The sequence below is a fragment of the Prinia subflava genome, chromosome 22 (assembly GCF_021018805.1).
Source record: "Prinia subflava isolate CZ2003 ecotype Zambia chromosome 22, Cam_Psub_1.2, whole genome shotgun sequence".
Classification (NCBI taxonomy): domain Eukaryota; kingdom Metazoa; phylum Chordata; class Aves; order Passeriformes; family Cisticolidae; genus Prinia; species Prinia subflava.
This window is the reverse complement of record NC_086268.1, coordinates 4,417,665-4,435,345: the sequence shown is the minus strand read 5'-3', so window position 1 is coordinate 4,435,345 and position 17,681 is coordinate 4,417,665. Positions and strand designations below refer to the sequence as shown.

The following is a 17,681-nucleotide window of genomic DNA, read 5'->3' as shown; positions in this document are numbered from 1 at the left end:
TTCATCCCTCAATTTCCTGAGCTTTTCCAGGTGGAAATCTGACCCTTGCAGTTCCTTTAATGAAGTCTTTTACTGGGGAACAAAATGCACTCGAGCTGCTTTTCTCCCTGATCAAACCAGGCACACGAATTACAGCTTGATTACGGCAAGAGCTAATTCTTGCCGTGTGTGAGGCGACTCTGGAACTTGGGAAAGGGCCTTTGGTGAGTTGGGAATCAGGGTTATCTGAGCCTTTGCACAACCCAGAGACAGATTTGTGCGCTGAGCATCTGAAGGCCACCGGCTGTGTCGTTACTTTATCAGCAGGCAGCGCTGTGCTACAGAGAAGCTGATTCTAGGTCAGCCACAAAAAGGAATTTTTTTTCTCCCCCTCTCCTTTTCTTTTTGCAGTGCTGCAGGGCCGCTGGATGTAAGGCTGTAATTTGTGTGTCTCTAAAGGATATTGATTTTGGGGTAACGCCTTCATATCTCACCCTTCAGTTGCGCTAAGTAGTGATGAGCTCAGCGGTTTGCACCACGAGCCACACGGGTGGGAATTTCAGCACGGGGCTGAGGACACTGGTGGATGTCAGCAATTCATCAACAGGAAAACTCACTTGGCTCCTTTGCAAGGCTCACAGGGCTGCCTTCCCAGCTGGGTCAGCCTGGGGAGGTGGGATGCACGGGGTCCTCAGTTTAGGGATCAGTGGACATGCAAAGTCCCAGGGATGCTGTGTGGAGGTGGCAGCTGTGAGGTCTGGTGCAGGGAGAGAGAGCCAAGGTGGGATTTCATCACGGCTGAGCATATTTGCACTAGTTGGAGTTGACAATAGTGGCACCTGGGATTGCAGCAGCAGGATCCTGGCAGATGCCCGGGGTGCTCACTGTGTCGAGCACCATCAGTGCTGGCTCGGGTCTTTCCACGGTGGGTGGTGGAGTCTGACCACACTGCTCCTGTAGCACAGGGAAGAGATGCCACAAAAGCAGCAGCCTGGTGGGATGCAGGCGGCGTGTGTCCCGCTGGGAGCCTCCCACGTGTGGGTTTTGCCTGCATTTGTCAGGAGCAGGATGCACACGGTTGGCCAGTCAAGCGCAGCGAGCTGTGGCCCATCAGGTCACGCCAGCACAGGCAGAGGTATCCGGGTGGGGAGCCAGGGCTGGCCGAGCTCACGGCGTCCCCCTGGGGACCAGGGACCTGTGCTTGGCCTCTCTGCCATTGGCACTCACTCCCAGAAACAGCTGTCCAGAGCTAATTTATTTCCTAATGCTGCAGCAGTGTTAATTTATAAATTACACTGGTAATTCGAGCTATTATTAATTTCAGATGGTGTAGGGCAAGCCTAATTAAAATATGACACCAATTGCCACACATATGTACCAAGGACTACCGTTTAAAATTTATAGGAATATTAAGTGTGACACAGGGCTCGGAGATGCTCCGTGCAGTAATTACAGCATCCTGGCTGCAGGAGATCCAGTGGGCAGATGTAAACAACAGGGAAAGGGAGAAGTTGTCCCTGTTTTGGGGGCTGCAAAAAGTAAATTTTGTTGCTTGTTTAGGGGAAGAACCTGGGGAGTCTTGTGCCCCAATCTGCTCCCGGCCAGCACTGTGAGTTTCCAGGAGTGTGTCAAAATAAGGATAGCTCCTGCAAGGAATGAGGGCTGAAAGATGCCAGAGTGAAGGAAATGCCGCTGATTGCATCTTTCTGGCTTTGAGTGAAACAAGAAGCTGCACTGCAGCCTGGATGGGGAAGAGGGGGTGAAGTGCAGCCCCTCTGAAATGAGCCTGGAGTGGCACCGGGGTGAGGTGTTACACCTGAAGGGAGGTGTTGGCACCACCACTAATGGGAATAGACATGCTGTGAATTAATTGAAGCTGAAAAATTAGAGAAGGGTGTTTATGGGAGCCTGGAAGTACCTCCCAGCAGGGGGGATGTGCAGAGGTGAGCTCAGGTCATTCTGCAGGATGCAGATTTGCCCACTTTGCCCACCCTGAGTACCTCAGGGACTTTATCTCTGGAATGTGATGCTCTCAGCGAGGCCAGAGCTGCTGGAGCAATCCAGCATTTGCAGAAACCTTTCTGGCAAGGATTTTCTTGGAATGGAGGGGCACAAGGGCATTCTGGGCTGGGTGTCCTGGTGCAGAGTGACGTGCTCACAGATGGTGACCAGCCAGCAGGCACAGGTTTGTTGTGCCTCCCCATCACCCAGGGCCCTCTGTCTCTGCCTCTGCAGCCGTGGGCTTCATCAGCGAGGACGAGTACCTGGAGATCACGGGGATCACGCGGGAGCAGTCGGGGGAGTACGAGTGCAGCGCCTCCAACGATGTCTCAGCGCCCGTCGTCCAGCGAGTCAAAGTCACCGTCAACTGTGAGTCCCTGGGGCCACCAGGGGACAGGGCTGGGGACAGAGACCCATCACCACGCTGCCCCACAAGGGAGTGGCACTTGGAAGTGAGGCGCACAAAGGCCCCGCAGTGAGACAGGTGGCAGCAGTTTTTCTGAGCAGGTGGTGTTTTGCCCTATTTTCCCCTTCTTTTCGAGCTCCATTTTTTTCCACCACCTCCTCCTCAGCTGTCTCTGTCAACCTGGGTTTTCTGCCCATGGAGAGATGCTGTGCTGATAACCTCTGAGGAGAGGAGAGAAGTGAGCAGTAAATAGAACTTTTTTTTTTTTTTTTTTCTGTTAGAAAAAATGAGAGAGAGGAAGAAAGCAGCATATTTCATGTTTAGACATACATGAAGACCCTCCTGGTCACTCCATTAGCTGGACATGTAACAACCATGATTTGGGGGTCTCTTGTTTTTTGGAAGAGAACCCCCATGAACCTGAAAACCTCTGGACAGCAGCACCAGAGTGGCAGGAACCGAGTGTGGGCTCAGAGGGGATTTTGGTGCAGAGAGAGAAAGAAGATGTTGAGGAGCAAGGGGAGGGGGTAGGAGTCCCAAAGGCTGCTGGGTGTTCATGCCGGGTTTCCCCTCTTCCCGCAGACCCTCCGTACATCTCGGACGCCAAGAGCACCGGGGTGCCGGTGGGGCAGAAGGGCATTCTGCTCTGCGAAGCCTCTGCTGTGCCCTCCGCCGACTTCCAGTGGTACAAAGATGACAAGAGGTAAGAGCCTGGGGGGCACAGCAGGGGGAGGACACCCACCCCACGGGGGCTGCACCCACTGCCAGCAGCTTCAGCTCACAACCCTTGGCACGAGCCTGGTTTGGACACTGAGGCAGGTCCCCCTGACAGCAGCAGGTTGTGCTTGTCTGCGGCAAAACCAGGCATTGCAACAAACAGCCAGCATCCACAGCTGGAACTGCCATTTCCCAGGAGCTGTGAAAGGCTTTATATTTAACTCATCGAATTTGTGGAGGGGGATTTTCCCAGGAATCTCTTTCAGCCCCCACTGGGGCAGGATCTTTGCTGCCCGTGCCTTTGTTTGAAGGTGTTGTGGTAAATCCCTGCTTGGGTGAAGCATAATGTCCAAAATGGATATTGGCAGCACAAATCCAGGCACTTAAGAGTGGATGAAACCTCTGTCACGTCTTTAAATGCTTTGGCCGGAAGGCAGCTCTTGGAAAAGCAAAAGAAATGTGGTGTCAGTCAAGAGACAGGGTTTGCTGTGCTCCAGAGACAGCCTGCCCTGCTTTGGGGTGGAACCTGCTTTTAGGTCAACCAGCAACTTCTGCCAAGGCAACAGCACAGGGACATGGCTGGGGAATGAGGAGTGGAGCAGCACAGCCCAGGATAGGTCCCAGTTTGGAGAAACTGCCTCTCTCTGACCCCAGGCAAAGTGGTTTTAACTAATTTTTATGTTGATTATCCCTGGAGAGCCCAGAGGGGCCATGGTGTAGCCAAACACAGGACAATCCACACCGGTCACGGATAAGGAGGGGTGTTTTGGCCAAAAAAGAAGCTCCAGAAGCTGCAGGAGAATCTGGGTCTGCCTGCCTCACCCGGTTTGAGAGGAAAGGAGCAGCTGAGTGTACAGAGCTGCGGATGTTTGTGTGGCAGATGAAAGGCTCCGCTCAGAACTAGGTCAGATCACAGGGGCCTGCGGAGCAGCGGCAGGAGCGGGCTCAGCCTGCCTGATCAGCACCCAGCATGGATCGCAGTGGGAATCCAGCACTGCCCATGAGGAATTAGCCAGGAAGAGCTCAGGAGCTAAGCAGGATGGGGACACCAGTACAGGGAAGTCCTAGCACTTGGTTAATGCTCCAGCATCTGTGCTGGCTGAGAGGCCTCCATGCTGTGGTGGGTGCCTGTTGCATCACTCATTGGGGACACGCAGGGTGAGAGAAGAGGGAGGTCACAGAAGGCATTCTGCAGAACAGGGAGGACTGAGGACATGAGAGGGAAACCAGGCTCTCCTGCAGGGTGGGAATGAGCCTTTCCCAGATTTCCTCCCCTGGCATGGGAGGATCTCTCTCTCTGCACAGCATTTGGCAAGTCCCAGCACCATCCCATGACCCTGTAGCAGTGAGAATGGCTGTGGTCAGCACGGGGATGGTGTGGGCTGGCAGCTGGAGACTCAGCAGAGCAGCATCCATCTCCCTTATCTTTCCCAATACCTTCCCTTCTCCCTCTTCTCCCAAGCTCTATGTCCCCACTCACAGGCACAACCAGAGGATAACCAGGCATGGAAAATGGCAGGCACTTCCCTTCCTGATGCCACCCCTGTGACCTCCCATTCCTCTTTTCTCCCAGACTGGCTGAAGGACAGAAAGGGCTGAAAGTGGAGAACAAACCCTTCTTCTCCAGACTGACTTTCTTCAACGTCTCCGAGCAGGACTACGGCAACTACACCTGTGTAGCCTCCAACCAGCTAGGGAACACCAACGCCAGCATGATCCTCTACGGTGAGTGGGGCTGAGGGAATCAGCCAGGAGGGGGGAATGGCCTCACAGTGACACCACCACCGATGGGAGAGACATGGGAAGGGCCTCCCATGTCTTTTGGGGGAGATGTGTATTTGCTGCTGATCCTTTCTGCCCTTGGCATGTGGGCTAAGGGTTGCAGGGAAAGGGGAGAGCCTCCAGAGCTGCCTCCTGATTCAGGCCCAGTGTCTCCCACCATTCAGAGGTTTTTGGCACTGTGTTTGGGATCTGCTGTGAATGCAAAGTTAGGAGCTGGCTGCAGGTTTCCATCTTCTTGCTCTGATGAGTACCTAGGAGAGCCTCTGTGTGAAGGCATCCCCATGTCCATGGGTGGGAGAGATGCTCAGTGTCACTGCTGCCCCATTCCCACACGAGAACAAACAGGCTCCCTGCTCCATTCACCTTCCAGGTTGTGTTTCCTGCTCCTGCCAAACAAATATATCCTTACTGGAGGTGCCAAGGGAGTTGGGAAGGTGTGGAGGGCAGGGAGGAGGAGAAGGTTTGTACCCTTGTCCCAGGACTGTTTTCCCTGCCTGCTGGAGCTGGGATGAGAGCAGTGCATCCCTCTGACACTGCTCATGCATGGGAAGGGCTGGCATTGCTTGGCATATTTGTCAAACCTCTTCAGGTGGCAGCAAAACCAGAGCAGGGGCTGTGCTCTCCAGGAGCCAGGGGTGGATGACAGGTCTCATCCCCAGGCACTGCTTGGGGGTATTTCCCTGCTGGGGTAGGGGGAGTGTGGTTCTTGCAGCTGAACCATGCAGCAGTGGGGACTGGGGACCTCCAGCCTCTCCCCAACATTGTCATTTCCTTGTCTCTTGTTACTGCACAGCCAGAGGGAGCAGAGCAGAGTGACAGATGAGCCTTCCTTGTCCCCAGCCCTCAGGGGTGGCTCAGGGCAGTCTGTACCCCGGCCATGCAAAGTGTCTTGGGACAGGGAGCAGTGCCACAGTGTGTGCTGGGTTCTGGGGTGTGCCGGGGCACTGGGAGATGTGTGAGGACCCTGGGAAGTGCTGTCCGTGTCTCGGGGAGGGGCTGGATGGATTCCAAGGGAGCAGTTTGTTTGAGGATGGTAGGGGATGTCGGGCTTTGCCAGGGGCCACAGCACAGCCGTGGGGTCAGGGTGGCATCACAGGACAGGCTCATGCTCCCCTGCCTCTGGTATTGGCAGCTGTGCCGGGCTCCCCTGAGCTGTGACAGAGGAGTTCATCCATCCTGGATGCTCAGACCCACTTTCCCCCCTGGTAAAGTCCAAGCTTTATGTGATGAAGGTTCACCTGTGCTAAGCCATCGTTAGCGTTGCTTAGGAACTATCTCAGTTCTCTTCCCCACCACCCTTCCTGGTAATCCAATAACCCCATGTTTTAGGGATACCAACACCTCTGGCCACCCAGGCCACCACCTGTGCTGCAGGCGTAGAGTGGCCATGCCAACTGCCCAACACAGCCCGAGCCACATCCTTAGCTGCGATATTGCAGCTTTCTAACGTGTTTATGAGGTTAAAATATTAATTAGTGGGGGCCTTCAGTTTGGCATCTGCAGATCCAGGCTGGATGAACAGCCTGAAAGTAAAGATGACATCTCCCTGCTGATGAGCTCTTGATTCCTTGGGTTCTAACCCACCCATGGGACTCGTGCTGTGATGGCAGGGCCAGGTGGGAGACAAGAAGGCATCCCACAAAAGTCCAAGGTTATTTTATGATCCCCCTTACATTTGTGATCTGACTGTGAAACCCATCAGGGAGTGCAATCAGAGTCCTTTGACCACCCATAATTTCCATAAAGGCTGCATTGATTGAATGATCTGTTCAGTCTTTAATAACTGAGTCCCCTTGGGGGGTGACAGTTCCCTGAGGAGACTGTGACATGCAGGGGGCCCCCATCTCCTGGTGCAGGGCTCCCCAGCACCCCCAGGAACAGCTCTTCCCTGTTATCAGCAATGTGATGGCCCCAAGTGTCACAGGGCCGAGCTCACCTGCCCCTAAGCAACCAGTGTCTTCAGTCTGGGGATTAATGTGTCTTTATTTATCAACATATTTATTTATTTAATGCAAGATAAGAGGGAAGTGGATGCAGTGGCTGCATTTCCTGTGTGTGAGAAATGTCTCTTCTCTGAGGTTTTGGGGGACAATTTTGTGAGTGGCCCCTTTTCTCTGAAGCTGATTGTTTTGGAGTTTTTCCCCCAGAAGTGGAGGTTTAATCTGTGTGAGTACCATGACACGAGCCTTTTTGGGGTTGTGCGAGAGGCTAATGTAGCGTTCATCTTCTAATCCTTTTTTTAATCTAATTTTTCATGGAGGTCAACTAGTGCTTTATTTAACATGTAGCACTCGTTATTCCAGAGCTGCCGCCTCATTCAGCGGCTCATTTGGTGCTGTCTGGGCTGTGATAGAGTGCTCAGGGAAACCACATCATTCTCTGGAGTTGGGGAGAAAACCAACCCTCTGCTTCTCACCCATCACACAGTCCGTGTTGCTCCCAGAGGCGGCTGTCAGGCCATAAATCTTTTTGGGATGTTGCAGGACTGGCAAGAGGGATGGGGCCCTGAACTCACGGAGGAGAGGGGAACCCCCTGCATCCCCATATCCCAGCCCCAGTGCTCCACCTTTTGCCCAGGGTGCAGCTGCAGGCTTTGCCAGGTCTGAGGTCCCATATTCAGCTCATCTCAGGTTCCCTCTGAGGTGAGAGGACCATGGCCCCACAGCACTGGGGTGTGATTTGGGCAACAGATCCCGTTTCTACCCCACCCACTGGTTTTCCCACCCCAGGTCGAGGGCAGGCTGAGGGAGGTGTCTCGAGCCTGAGCTTTCCATTGCCCTTTTGCCTTAACTTTCACTTGTTCTTTAATTTTTAGAAGAGACAACTACCGCTCTGACACCCTGGAAAGGTCAGTAATTTGGGGGTCCCCCACAATGCCAGTGCTTCCCCTGCTGTTCCCCTTGGGCCCTCATCTCAGTGGGAGCCGCAGCACCCACCACCTGGATCTCGTGCCCCACAGCCCCACTGCTTTCACTGGTGTAGGGATGAATTAGGGCTTTCTTAGCTGTCCTCTCATCCTGCTCCCTCCTCGCCAGCCTACTGTGCCTGTCTGGTGGTGGTCTGTGCCCTCCGCATGCCTGTCCCCATCCCATGGTGGCCCGCTCCCTCCCCATTGCCAGGGCAAAGCAGGGACCTTTGGGCTGCTCTCCCAGTGTAAGTGGGTCCTGTGGCAGGTCCTTGCTCCTCTGGGATGCTTCTAGTGCCTTTTTTATGGGATGAGACAGGGGTGGACAGGCATTTGGTCCCCTTCCTGGTGTTATTCCTGGCCAGGACAGCCAGCTCTCTGCTGTGCAGTCGCACTGTCCGGCCAAGTGGCTTGGTGTCATCTTGATTTTGGGCTGGCTTCGTTTGTGATGAGTCGAGTAGTCAGTCCTTGGGATGACTTGTAGATAGATGTCTGTGGAGGTAGTGTGTGAAACCTGGATTTGGTGCCTGGATTTGTGAGGTGTCTCAGTGTGCTGGAGAGTGTTACTGGTGGGAAACCAGATGGTTACTGATGCTCAGTGCCCCGGTCAGGTTTTGAATGAGGGGACATGTCCTGGTGTTTCAAAAGCAGTTGTGAGTCAGACCTTGTGGTCAGCCCTGCTTCCACAGGACACCAGTGTGGATGCCTTCCTGAGGTCTTTTTCCACCTTAGTATTCTCCTGGGCCAATTATTTGGTGAAAAAATGAGTGTTTTGGTGAAAGCCATTGGCTAAGACACCCTCCACATCCTTTCCTACAGTGAGCTTTGAACTTCTCATCCCCTGTGGTCCCCAAAGATAGGTGGGCTTGGCTCTTCTTGATCACCCTCCTCATCCCATCTCCTTGAGGTGGTCTGGGTCCATGCTGAGCACCACAGAGACTCTGAGGAGGTGCAAAACACCAAGTCCTCAATGCAGTGCTGCTGGTGGTGTCTCTGCAGGGTGGGCAGGTGGTTGCTGTCCCTCCCAAGGGACACAAGTGGGCAACAGGGTGGTCACCCTGGGGCGGGCAGAACGTGCTGGGCAAAAACTCATCTCCCCTATGAGTGTGGATAGAAAATTGGGACCAGTTTGGAGGAGGGTGAAGGGGGCTGAGGGAGGTCGAATGGGGAGCGGGCTTGGGATGGGGACTTAGGGCTGAGAAGGGACCGCAGAGAATCTTGTCCCAAAGACATTTGTGGGGGACAGGGATGGCTGTTCCCACATCCTTGAGACAGCACGGATGGCAGGAGACATGCGGAGAGCTCTCCCACAGAGCAACCCCACCGCGCGCCACGCCGGGGCCCCACATAGCGCGACGATTTTTTATTTTTCCGGTTTTAACCTTTATTTCACGGTTTCCTCCACCCATTGGCTTTGTGACCAACCGCGCGGGCGTTCCTGTCCCTTCCCGCAGGCCCCGGCGCAGTGCACGACGGCAACAACGGCGCGTGGCGGCGAAGCGGCGGCGCGTGGCTGCTGCTCCTCCCGCTCGCCCACCTCGCCCGCCAGTTTTGACCCGAGAGCCGGCCCGCGGAGCAGCGGCGGCGACGACCACGGCCAGCGAGCGCAAGCGGAAAGGAGAGGAGGAAGAGAAGGAGGAGAAGAAGAAGAAAGTTGTTCACCGTTTCCGAAAATAATCATAAGAATTGAGAGAGTATCCGGCCAGGCCACCTGGGGGAGGGGGAGAGAGGAAAAAAACACGCAAAAAAAAAAAAAAAATCCACAAAAAATCCACCCACACACAACGGGAATTTGGAATGGAGAGAAAAGGGAAAAAATTAATAATCCAAGGCTTCCTGCTGAAGATGCAATGCGACTGAGTCTTTTTCTTTTCACCCTATTTTTTTTTTTTTTTGTCCCCTGCCACTTTTTCCCCTGTTTTCGCCGTTCTCTGCCATGGGCCAGCGTGGAGGATGGACGGGGCCATCCGAGTGTGGCACTTGTCCCCTGCCCTGTCCTCTTCACCGCCCCTGCCCGCCTGCTCCCTCCCGTGGAACCCTCCATCCACCGGTTTTCTCCTTTGCCAAGATTTCCCCGTCTTCTCATGGACTGTGCCGCCATTTGTGTTTCAGAATATATATATATATATATCTCCACATATATATATATATATATGTATAGATATATAGATCTTCAACAGTTACCACACCACCACAAAAGGAAAGGGAGGAAGGAGACCGGCGTCGAGCCACGCTTTCATCGTACCATCCGCGGACATCGTGAATGATAAGGGATTCTGAGTCATGGTTAATTTTATTAATTGTATTTTCTGATACGAGCCTAGAACTCTTAGTTCCTAAAAAACAGAAATGCAAAAAAAAACGAGGGGGAAAAAAAGAAAAGAAAAAAGAGGAGAAAAAAAAAAAAAACAATCCAGGAGAGGGGGAGCAAGCGGAGAGAAGTTTGTTTGCCGAGGAGGTGACCAGCCAAGGAGGTTTGTGAGCCCGGCGAGGAGGAGGAGGAGGAGGAGGAGTCCTGTGCTGAAACCCCCCAAAACCGGCCCAAAAGCCGTCGTCTGGACAGTTCCTGCCGAGGGCACAGACGACACTCGCCGCGCGTTGAGGTGGAGGGAGATACTGAATCTTTTTATGGGATATATATATACAGTATATATAAATATACATATATATATATATATAATTCTTTTTTTTGTTAGAGTTCTAGCCACGGTTCCCAGCAGGGTCCTTCCGCTGCCATTACTGCATGCTGTATATGGAGTTAGGTGTGTATCGGTTCTCAGCGAGACGAGCGTCTCAGTCCACACATCCCTGAACCCCCTCGCCTTTCCACCCTCGGGTCACCGGGGACAAAGGGTCACGGGGGAGTGGGGCCCCTCTCCGTCGCTTTTTGCCGCGTGGCCCCGGCCTTTCCGCGGTGGAATAAAGCGAGCTGAGGGACGGAGGGAGATCTATATAGCTCAGTTTTATATTTTTTATATATATATATATATATATGTGTATGTATATGTGTGTGTGTGCGTGTGCGTGTGTGTGTACATATATATATATATATATATATATACATAAAAAACCCACAAAAGAAATAAGAAAAAGAAGACGAAGCAACCGGCCCCTGCCGAGGCGCAGGACCTGTTGCCTCGCCGTCCGTTTCAGCGGGGGCTTCTCCTGCAATTGGTTTTCCTCCTTCAATTTCCTTTCCTTCCCTGCAGCCGGCGGCGGGGGGCACGCGGGGGGCCCGGGCGCGGGCAGGCGGGCGGCGAGGGGGCTCTCTCTGCCTATCCATTAAAACGATTGTTCCATGTGGCCGCTCCGTCTGCTTGTGGTGCTCATTGCCGCGGGGGCCAGGGCCGCCCCGCAATGTCCCCTTGCTCCACCAGGAACGGGGAGGGATGTGGGGAGGGATTGCTGGAGGGGGGCTGGCAGATGGAAGCACCAAGTCAGCACAATGGGCCAGGAGAGCGTTGGGAAGGTGGCCCCTGGACCTCACCAGTGAGCCCAGCAGGAATGGTGTCACAGGTAAGGCTTTGGTGAGTAGATGGAGAGAGTGTGAGGCACAGCTGAGCCCTATTTCCCTGCTCAGGACCCCACTCAGTGCCCCATAGCTCTCCGTGGGGCTCTCTAGCCCAGCTGCACAGCGTTGCAGGGGATACTTGTGGAGCAGCTGAAGCAAATCCTGCATAAGAAGGAGAGACAGAGAGATGTGAGGTGGGTCCCCCATGCAATGCTGCATACAGGCGAAGCACAGCAGGATTGTTTGGGTGTAGGTGCATTTTGCTGTCCATGGAGCCTTGTCTTGGTCAGTGTCTTGGTTTCTGGTGATGCCAGAAGGTTGCTTAGTGAGTTTGTCCTCAGCCTCGTCTGTAGCCTCTGGGGTGCTGCGTTCTTCAGGTCACCTGACACGTTTGCAGGATCAGAAGTCGGTTGCTATTGATGGCATGACAGTTTTCTGTGTTTTTTATTTCCTGACCCTGTGATGTAACCCAAGAGGTGAGCATGGAGAAGAGGGATGGGAAGGTGTTGCTTTGAGGTGTGACATGCAGTGTCCAGGTGATGCTGATGTGGGGTAAAGGAAGAACCATGCTCAGGCTTTGTGGCACATCCCAAGCAAGGGACAGGGTACTGAGGCTGTGGGGACAGGACAGCTGGGCACAGGTGGCAGGGCCAGGGTGGCAGAGATGATGGTGCTGGTCTTTGTGCAGGTCTTGCAACTCCCAGGTTGGACCAGCCAGCCACAGCAGAGCAAACCTGGTAGGAGGGGCAGTGCCTGGCTGCTTGAGGGTAGTGGGGAAGGATCCAGGGATAGGTATGGAGGTAACAGGGCTCTCTCCCTCACCTCCTCTCTGTAATTGTAACTTTTTTGGTGTTCTAGGTGAGAGATCAAGGAGTGTCCAGTGCCAAAGTAGCAGACAAAGAGGAAGTTAAAGAGAGAGAGGCGGCTCGATGGATGCATTTATGTAATAATTTATTGACATAGGTAAGGGTGTCTCTTGGTGCTGAGGAGGGATGGAGGTCATGGTCTGAAAAATGCCCTCCCTCCCCCTGGATGTAGCAGCTGAGGTCCTTGTCCTTAGGCACAGGTTGGGCGTTACTGAGGGCCATGAAGAAACATCCCTCTGAAGCCAGGAAAGGGAGATGGAGAGAATGCCATGGCCAGGGAGGGGCTGCATCACCTCCCTGTGCTCTGTGATGGGGACAGTGCAGATGAGGCATCAGGATGTGCCATGAGCAGGAGCATTTGTGCATCTGTAGGTATTCACTCCAGTGGAGGCAGGTCCAGCTCTGGGGGTCCAGCAGAACTGGCATGGGAAGATGGGAAGCATTAGGGAGGCATGGATTGTGTCAGGATCCCCAGGGCCACATGCAAGGGGTGAGTGTGGCTTTGTGGCGCCTCTAGTTACATCAGACTGGCTCCCTGATGGGTTGGGGTTTTTGGAAGACGCTCAAAGCAGAGTCTCCCATGGTCAGACCTCCCATGGAGGTCAGCAATGCTTGATTCACTGCAGGTGACATTGAGGAAAGTGGATGAGGTGACACATCCCTCCCAGATCCCTTCCCTGAGGAGATGGTTGGATTTTGGGAAGCTCTTACCTTTCTGCTGGGATCACTCGAGGGGGACAGCGGAGGTGTTCCTGACGTGCAAGGTCACAGCAGCTCATAGCAGTGCTGGGATGGAGCTGTTTGCTTGTTGTGGGTTCAGGGAAAATCTCTTGGCACTGAACTTTTCATTCCCATGTTGGGGAAGATGAAGGGAGGTCTCAAAGTGAGCAAGACTGATGGGTCTGTCACAGTCCCACTCCCCCCAGTCTCCTGGCAGCAGGTGTCACATTAGAGGAGCTTGTTGAATGTTTTCTCCTAGTTGATGTGGTGTGGAAAGGTGAGACATCCCCTGGGAGAGGAGGGCACAGCCTGCTGTGAGATTACAGCCGTGTCAGGGAGACAGACGCTGAGGGTCACGGCTCTTCTGCTCCTGGTCCTCAAGGTTTCTGTCCCTTGACAAAGACATTTGGTCTGTGTCACGCACTGCCAGATCACAATAGGAGCAAACCTCAGGAGTGCATTGTCTGCAGAGGCATCCCTTCATGGGGGCAGGTTTAGTTGTCAGAGTGAACGTTGTTGCAAGATGATGGAGGAGATGCTGGGAAGGTCTCAGTCGTGGAGAAGAGGCCCCGGATCATGCTGCTTCCACTGAACGTAGGTGAGTGATGAGAACTAAGACAGTCCTTACCCTGCAGGGACTCCATCAACAGGTGCGTGCTCATTGCTCATCGGCAGGCAGAGGTGGGCAGGACCCGGGACTCACTGGTGGATTCCCAGGGGAGATGCATGGATGGAGTGAAGGATGGCCCAAACAGCAGCAGGCCCCAGCTGTGGGGCTTGAAGCATCACTATCACAAGGGACGATCAAAAGAGGGTCCAACCAAGTGCCGGGTGAGACCCCAGGAGGGGCAGAGGTCCCAGGCACTCGGGAGCCCTCCCAGCTCAGCTCAGCAGGTGCCCAGCACCGCATCCCTTCCCTGGGGTGCACAGGGCCTGTGAAGCAAAGCCCCGAAGGTACAAAGTTCGTCAAACTTTATTGATACACTGCACAATCACAACCATCTCTTATTCTTGCCGAATTAGAAAAGGTTACAACTACAATGTAACATGCACAAATCTCAGGTAGTATAGCCACCCTTGGAATACAATGATCGACAGAAACTCAAGACCGGCCGTCACGGCCGTCAGCAGGAGAGACCCGAGAGCCGCACTGCCCCCGCCCTGGGCACCTGGCCACCCCCCCGGGCATCCAGACATGGAGAGCAGTGGTCACAAATGGGTCTGCCACCCGGCAGAGCCGCGGTGGGGCCGGCCTCGGACAGCCAACATGTTCCTCACAATGGCACGTTACATGGCACGACAAAGTCGAATGCCGTCCCAGCAGGGGACAGGGGAGCCCACCTGGCCCAGGGACAAGGATGGGATGGGGGCAGCCCTGGCACCAGGCCCGCCAGCCTCAGTGTGCGTCATGGCATCTCGTCGCCGCCGCTCTCTGATTTGCCATGGCCTCTGGCCCTGTGATTCTGCAGCATTTCTGCTGTGGGGACAGAGAAGTTTGGGGCTGACCAAGGAAAGAGCATGGGGTGACAGCAGGGGACGGTTGTGGGGCAGTGCAAACCAGTAAAGGCATCAGGGCAAGGTGTCTCCTGCACCCACGGTACTTTTGGAGCGGGCGTGTGGGGAAGGATGTGCGTGTTGCTGTGCTGTCTGAAGACAGTGCCATCCCCACGCTATAAACGTGCCCGGGGCCGTGGGATGGGACCCGGATCGCTGACAGTGCCACCTTTCCTGGATGCCAGTGGAGAAGCAGAGCAGCACCGCAGGGACCGCAGGACGCGGACTCACCCAGTCAGTGCCGGATCCTCGCCCACCAGGTAAGCCAGCGCCTCAGGCCAGCACTGGGGCAGCCCCTGCCTGGGGCCAGGTGTTTTTTGTCACTCAGCCATGGTACATCTTGAGCATCCAGGGTTGGAGGGGCAGGAGCATCCATTGAGATTTTGTAGCAGGTCCTGGGCAGCCCATTGAGAACAGGGATGAGGACGGGCACGGCTGCATAGAGAACAGGGTGGGGGCCCATCATGGCCTCTGGCTCAGGGTGGTTTTTTCCATTTTTTGTGCTGAGGGCTGGCGCCCCAGCTTCCTTCCAGCCACAGAAAGCAGGTTTGGGCAGCAGCAGAGCTTGCATGGGGAAGACAGCATGTGCGTGGCCGTTGTTCTTAAGTCATCTCACGTATGGAGGGAGAGGGAAGGGACAAGGCACGGGGAGGCACCGGGCCAGGACAGGGGACACTCGGTGTGCTTGCTCAGTGCCTTGCTGTAGTCGAGTCTCCCTGTCGCAGCAATAGGGTCCAGTGCCACGCGTGACTTTTCAGGAGCAGGATGGGAGTGTCCATCTCCAGACTGTGGTCCCAAAACATTCCTGGGTGGCCATGGAGTGACAAGAAGGCTCAGGGCTGCCACAATGTACCAGGCAAGGGGGTCCATGGTGCACGAGGGTATCAGGAGCACAATTCCATAGGCAGGGAGATGACGTGGCTACCGCCACCGTGGATGGCAGCTCCCAGGGCAGCTGGAAGAAGCAGAGAGGGCAGAGTCTGGGTGTGTCTGTTTTGGTGTCGCAGGCAAGTTGCAGCAGGGAGCATTGGATGCATCCTTGTCCCTGCTGTGCCAGCACAGCAAATCAACAGAGCCCAGGCCTCCTCCACAGGGTCAGACACATCAGACTTTCCTCAGGCAGGGGCATGTGATGGGCATGAGACAAGGCAGAGTGAAGACATTGCAGCTCAGGGCCCTCAGCGGGGCAGATACAGATGGTCATGAGTGTCAGAGCCATAGCAAATGGGCCTTGTCAGCTGGTGTTTCGATCTGTCATTCAGAGCCTCTGCCCCACGCTGGTGATGCTGTGCTTTTGATGTGCAGGTTGGAAAGTGCTTGGAAAACAAGCCCAAAGAAACCTCCCCAGAAAGTGCTGGCAGAGCATCAAGGTGCGAGCCATGGGGCAACCCCTGCCGTCAGGGGGGCAGCAGCAGAATGGGAGGGGAGCGAGGAGTGAGGGCCTGACTGTCCGATGCAGCAAGAAGGCTTTAGTCTCCAGGAGGGCTGGTGGCAGTCCCCAGGGCTCACATTCCTGGGAGAGCAGCCTCGTGCCCTCAGGAAGGTGAGGGGGTTTTAGTGGGAAGCACAGGGATACGATGTCAGCTGGAATAAAGAGTAGAGGGAAGTGAGTGACCCTTGGAGGACAAGTGGTTGTGTCTCCCAGAGGGCCAGAGAGCATCCTGTCAGGAGCAGAGGCAGGTGATGGGGCCCTGGCGACATCGGGGTGCTTAGGGAGGAGCTTTGGCGACGAGAACTGACATTCAGGACCGAGAGGGCTGAAGGCCGAGCCAGGAGGCTTCAACCTTGGGGTCTTTTTGGGCGTAGGCGGCTTAGTGAGACGACGAGACGGACATCCCGGTGAAGGCTCTGGGCGGCACCGGCCCCGACGGCTCCGTGCCCCCGGGGGGCACCGGCCGTGCCGGGCCGCACCCCGGGGCGACGGTGGCGGGTGACAGTCTGGTGGCACGTGGTGGGGTCTGTACAGCGTGACCGGCGGCGAGGACGATCCCGGCACGGCGGAGACGGGGCCATCCTCGGACGCTCGGCGCCGCCGCCGCCCGTCCTCCGGTGCGTCGCCCGTCCGACGGAGAGGAGTCCCCGGGCGGCGCGGCGGCCGAGCCCACGGCGGGGGAGAGGTGCGGCGAGGCCTCCCGGGACCCTCCGCTCCCTTATCAAAAGTCGAGGAGGAGGCGGGCCAGGAGGGTGGCCCAGAGGCAGAGGCCAGCAGCCACCCGGGACGCCGCGTTGCCGCCGTCGTGCACCGCTCCGGGCCCTGTGTGGAGGAGAGAAGAGAAAGAGAAAGGGCAGCGTTAGGGCCAGCACTGGAACGATGTGATAGCGTGAAGGGAACCCGCCTCCCCGCTGTCCCTGCAGCTCCCCTTCACACCCCACCCCTAAGCTGAGCAGGGTGTTGTGTTCCCCCTTGGAGGGTGGTGGATGTGTCCATCATTTGGAGAGCATTGTCAGTGTTGAGGAGGAGGTGAGGAGGTTTGCAGAGAGCTTGAGGAACACTTAAGGGAGGCACAGTCCTTGTCTGGAGGAGGAGGATGCCCTGGGTGGGTGTCAGTCCAGCCCCACCATGCTTGGAAGTTGCCCTCCTTGGAGAATCCTGATGCAAACATCAGAGCCACCAGGACTAGAGACCTTTGTGCTGTGGAGTGACACAGCTCATGAGTGGTAACAAAGGATCGTCAGCTCAGGAAGTGGCATTGTCCAGATGTGGATTTGCAGGTATGCAGGAGCATTCTGGGGTCAGTGGGGGGTTCTTGGCAGGCAGGTCAGGCAGGGAGGAGGCTGGTCATCTGCTGAAGTGGAGATTTGTTGCTCTTTTGTGTGTTGGGGCTGTTATTTGGGCTGCAGGGCACAGAGTCAGGATGGATGAGACAGCTGGGCAGAGTGAGGGAAGCAGAGGCAACCACCACACACTGCCACAGGGCCATGGGTCTGTCCTCACTCCCTCTGGCCATGGAGAGGCATTTGGGGAAATCACAGGTCTGAGCCCCAGTACTGGCATTCTGAAAGGGAAGAAATAGAGAAATAAGTGCTCGGCTCTCTTAGCATCAAAACTCAGGGCATGGATGAAGGGTGAAGTTAATGGGATTCTTATGTATTTGTGAATATGCTCTCAGGCCTGCAGTCATCTGGAATGGGCTCACCATAGAATCCCAGAATGGTTTGGGTTGGAAGGGATCTTAAAAACCATCTTGTTCCACCCCCTGCTATGGGCCAGGAACCCTTCCATTATCTGAGGTTGCTTTA

At 55.2% G+C, this 17,681-nt stretch overlaps 2 protein-coding genes across 6 annotated transcripts in view; one reads left to right on the top strand and one right to left on the bottom strand.

The window, feature by feature from the left end:
* Nucleotides 1-10,781, top strand: part of LOC134561134 (protein CEPU-1) — a 361,313-nt gene extending 350,532 nt beyond the window's left edge. For 2 of the 4 annotated variants that reach the window (XM_063417829.1, XM_063417828.1), the window contains 5 exons: nt 2,215-2,349; nt 2,969-3,089; nt 4,677-4,828; nt 7,701-7,733; nt 9,245-10,781. In XM_063417829.1, coding sequence (XP_063273899.1) covers nt 2,215-2,349; nt 2,969-3,089; nt 4,677-4,828; nt 7,701-7,733; nt 9,245-9,345 — 542 coding nt within the window. In that variant the 3' untranslated portion in view covers nt 9,346-10,781. The remainder of the gene's footprint in view (nt 1-2,214; nt 2,350-2,968; nt 3,090-4,676; nt 4,829-7,700; nt 7,734-9,244) is intronic. The other 2 variants (XR_010082859.1, XM_063417830.1) reach the window with 2 other exon arrangements.
* Nucleotides 10,782-12,789: 2,008 nt separating this feature from the next.
* Nucleotides 12,790-17,681, bottom strand: part of OPCML (opioid binding protein/cell adhesion molecule like) — a 297,434-nt gene continuing 292,542 nt past the window's right edge. Inside the window, exon 7 of one of the 2 annotated variants that reach the window (XM_063417961.1) lies at nt 12,790-16,695. In XM_063417961.1, coding sequence (XP_063274031.1) covers nt 16,595-16,695 — 101 coding nt within the window. In that variant the 3' untranslated portion in view covers nt 12,790-16,594. The remainder of the gene's footprint in view (nt 16,696-17,681) is intronic. The other variant, XM_063417962.1, reaches the window with a different exon arrangement.